This window comes from Blennius ocellaris (genome assembly GCF_963422515.1).
Source record: "Blennius ocellaris genome assembly, chromosome: 2".
NCBI classification, from domain to species: Eukaryota; Metazoa; Chordata; class Actinopteri; order Blenniiformes; family Blenniidae; genus Blennius; species Blennius ocellaris.
The window spans coordinates 1184614-1188047 of NC_137651.1; the positions used below are offsets into that span (position 1 = coordinate 1184614).

The window sequence follows — 3434 nt, forward strand, 5'->3', positions numbered from 1 at the left end:
TCAGAGCCGGCGCAGCAGCAGGTCCCTGCAGAGCAGCCGGACCTTGGCCAGGTTGAGGCCGTACAGCAGCGGGTTGAAGAGCGGCTGGCAGGTGACGAAGTAGACGGACATGACGGCGCGGACGACGGCCGGCATGGCGCCCATGTCGGCGCGGCTCTGGGCGATCTCGAAGAAGCAGCCGAAGGAGAAGTTGAGCAGCGACGCCAGGTGGGGCCCGCAGGTGCCGGCCGCCTTGCGCCGGGTCCGCCGGGACCCCGACAGGCAGACCTGCAGGATCCGGGCGTAGGAGTAGAGGACGAGCAGCGCCAGGCCGGCCAGAACCACGAAGGTGTACGCCAGGCCGTACGCGTTGTTGACCGCCGTGCCGCCGCACGCCAGCTTCACCACCGAGTAGTTGTTGCAGTACAACGTGTCGATGGCGTTACCGCACAGCCGCAGCGACGCGGTCAGGGACAGCATGACCACGATGGCCGCCGCCGGGCCCAGCCAGGAGCCGGCGAGCAGCAGCGCCACCCGGCCGCCGCTCATCAGGCGGCGGTACTGCAGGGGGCGGCAGATGGCGAGGTAGCGGTCGTACGACATGACGGCCAGGGAGTAGAACTCCACGTTGGTGTAGGTGTAGAGGACGAAAACCTGCAGGAAGCAGAGCGGCGCCGGCACGGCATGGGACTCGGACAGGATGTGGACCAGGAGCAGCGGGAACAGGCCGCTGCTGCCGTACAGCTCGTTGACAAACAGGCTGACCAGGAACAGGTACATGGGCTGGTGCAGGGCCCTGTTCACGCAGATCACCAGGATCAGCAGCACGTTGCAGCACAGGGTCACGACGTAGACGCTCATGATGACGGCGAAGACCAGGTACTTCAGCAGCCCCACGTCCAGGAAGGCCTCCAGGACGAAGACCGGCGCCTGGCTGGAGTTCCTCATGGTCTGTCCTCACATCGTCCCTCTGTGGGTGTGTGTGTGTGTGTGTGTGTGTGTGTGTGTGTGTGTGTGTGTGTGTGTGTGTGTGTGTGTGTGTGTGTGTGTGTGTGTGTGTGTGTGTGAGTGTGTGTGTGTGCAGCAGTCAGACAGCAGAGACCATCAGATCTCAGCTCGTCTCATCGTGACGTCCAACGTGAAGCAAACGACTGACGAACCAACCTCCTTCATATAAAGCTCTGCAGGGGGTCCCAGGTGTGTGTGTGTGTGTGTGTGTGTGTGTGTGTGTGTGTGTGTGTGTGTGTGTGTGTGTGTGTGTGTGTGTGTGTGTGTGTGTGTGTGTGTGTGTGTGTGTGTAAATAAAAGCTGGACTGACTGAAGACCTGAACAGGTTTGTTGATGTGACGCAGCCGTTGTTATGGCAACAACTAATGCAACGGCTACAGTCCAATCTGAACATATTTACAATGAAAGTCTCTAAAAGATGAAGAGGAAATGAGATCAAAGACATAAAGTTTTCAAAGGAATCAAACGACTGTAAATAAATAAACAACATAAATGAAAATATCGTCTTTTATTTTAGTTACATTTTTACTCTGCAAGAAACTCTAAACTTCCCAAACTACCAGCCTGGGACCAACGAACTGAACACATGAACACATGAACACATGAACTGAACACATGAACACATGAACTGAACACAAGAACATGAACACATGAACTGAACACATGAACATGAACACATGAACTGAACACAAGAACATGAACACATGAACTGAACACATGAACATGAACGCATGAACTGAAAATGAACATGAACCCATGAACTGAACACATGAACACATGAACTGAACATCAACACACGAACTGAACATCAACACATGAACTGAACACATGAGCTGAACATGAACACATGAACTGAACACATCAACATATGAACTGAACACATGAGCTGAACATGAACACATGAACTGAACACATGAACTGAACATGAATACATGAACGTTCAGAAGAGATCAATGAACAAAGACTGTCTTTGACCGTCTCAGCACTGAGAGACAAGAGACAGAGACACAAGAGACACTCAAGGAAACTGCTGAGTCACTGTCCTCAAGGACACTGGTGTTCTAAAAGTCATGTCCTAGAGCCCTGGTTCGAGAGGTCATGTTCTGGAGCCCTGGTTCTAGAGTTCAGGTTCTAGAGGTCATGTTGTAGAGGTCATGTTCGAGAGAGCACATTTCTTCATCTTTCTCAACATATTATACATCAAAATGTAGCTACAGGCCTTGTGCTTCTCACGAGGGGACACTTTTGTCTCAGAGAGACACGGTTCTCCCTCCAGAGGACTTAATTGACAGGGAGCGCAGGATTTTCTGTAACCCGCTCCTATGTATTTTGATGAGTCATTTTCTCCCCAAATCCCCAAAGTTCAGCCATTTGTTTCAAGTCCTCACGGGGAGACGGAACCTCGTGAGGACACGAAAACCACACCGCACGTCCTTCAACTTCTCCCGACGCCCACGGTGAAGGAATTTTTCACCCAAGTGTCACGGTTCTCCAACTATAAGCAGTTGTTCGGGACCTGCGTTTGTGCTTAAACACCTTCTTCCCTCAGATAAGGTCTCATAGTCTCTGCCACCTGCAGCAGCTTGTCAATCAGGAGCCGTCTCCATGACATCACACAAGCTGCTCCCAATCTGCCTGGCAACACACACGGCTCCTCTGATTGGCTGGACCAGTAACATGATGGCTGACCACACAGTGCTCACACACACACAGTAGCTTAGGAACCATACTTTTCAATGCATTTTAATGCTGATGCCAATGACTCAGCATCAACAGTTGTTAGCATGCCAATTAGCATGCTACAAAGTTTGTTCAATTGAGCTGAAATTTGGAGGGTGGCCTCATGGGGGTGCTGCGATCACGGCAGACTAGCTAATTAGCCGCCGCACAAAACCAGTTAGCTTAGCATGTCAGAATGTGATATAACTCCACATTCCAGGTCAGCCACACCTGGGAGGTATCGCAGCTGTTAGCATCACATGCTAACATGTTTGTTCAATTGAGCTGAAATTTGGAGGGTCACCTCATGGTGGCGCTGCGATCATGAATCACTAGCAAATGAGATGGTTTCCACATACTTTTGACCCCACCGTGGACTCACGAGTACACTAGGGGGCCTTGCTCGGCAGCAGGGGGCGGCAGGTGGCAGGAACAATAAAATGTTCTAGTTGTTTATGTTGTTAGAAATCTTCTACATTTAATCAAAAATCTCTCCCACTTGGAGAGATTTTTAAGAAGCATGGCATGTCCTACCATTTTTATGCAGATGACTGCCAAATTTACATGCCCATTGCCAAGAATGAGCACAGCCCCCTGACACCCCTGCTCCACTGTCTAGGTGACATTAAGGCTTGGTTAGCCCAGAATTTTTTAAAACTGAATGAGGGAAAAACCGAAATGATGGTATTTGGATCAGCCCTCACGGACTTGGGATCACTCGAAAATTA

The 3434-nt window shown here is 51.0% G+C and overlaps 1 protein-coding gene across 1 annotated transcript; it reads right to left on the reverse strand.

Moving 5' to 3' along the window:
- Window positions 1-927, reverse strand: LOC308136780 (olfactory receptor 2G6-like; the record flags this gene model as incomplete). Its single annotated transcript, XM_080505258.1, has 1 exon — window positions 1-927. The coding sequence occupies one exon, from the start codon at window positions 925-927 to the stop codon at window positions 1-3; it is 927 nt and encodes a 308-aa protein (XP_080361384.1).
- Between the last annotated feature and the right edge of the window lie 2507 nt (window positions 928-3434).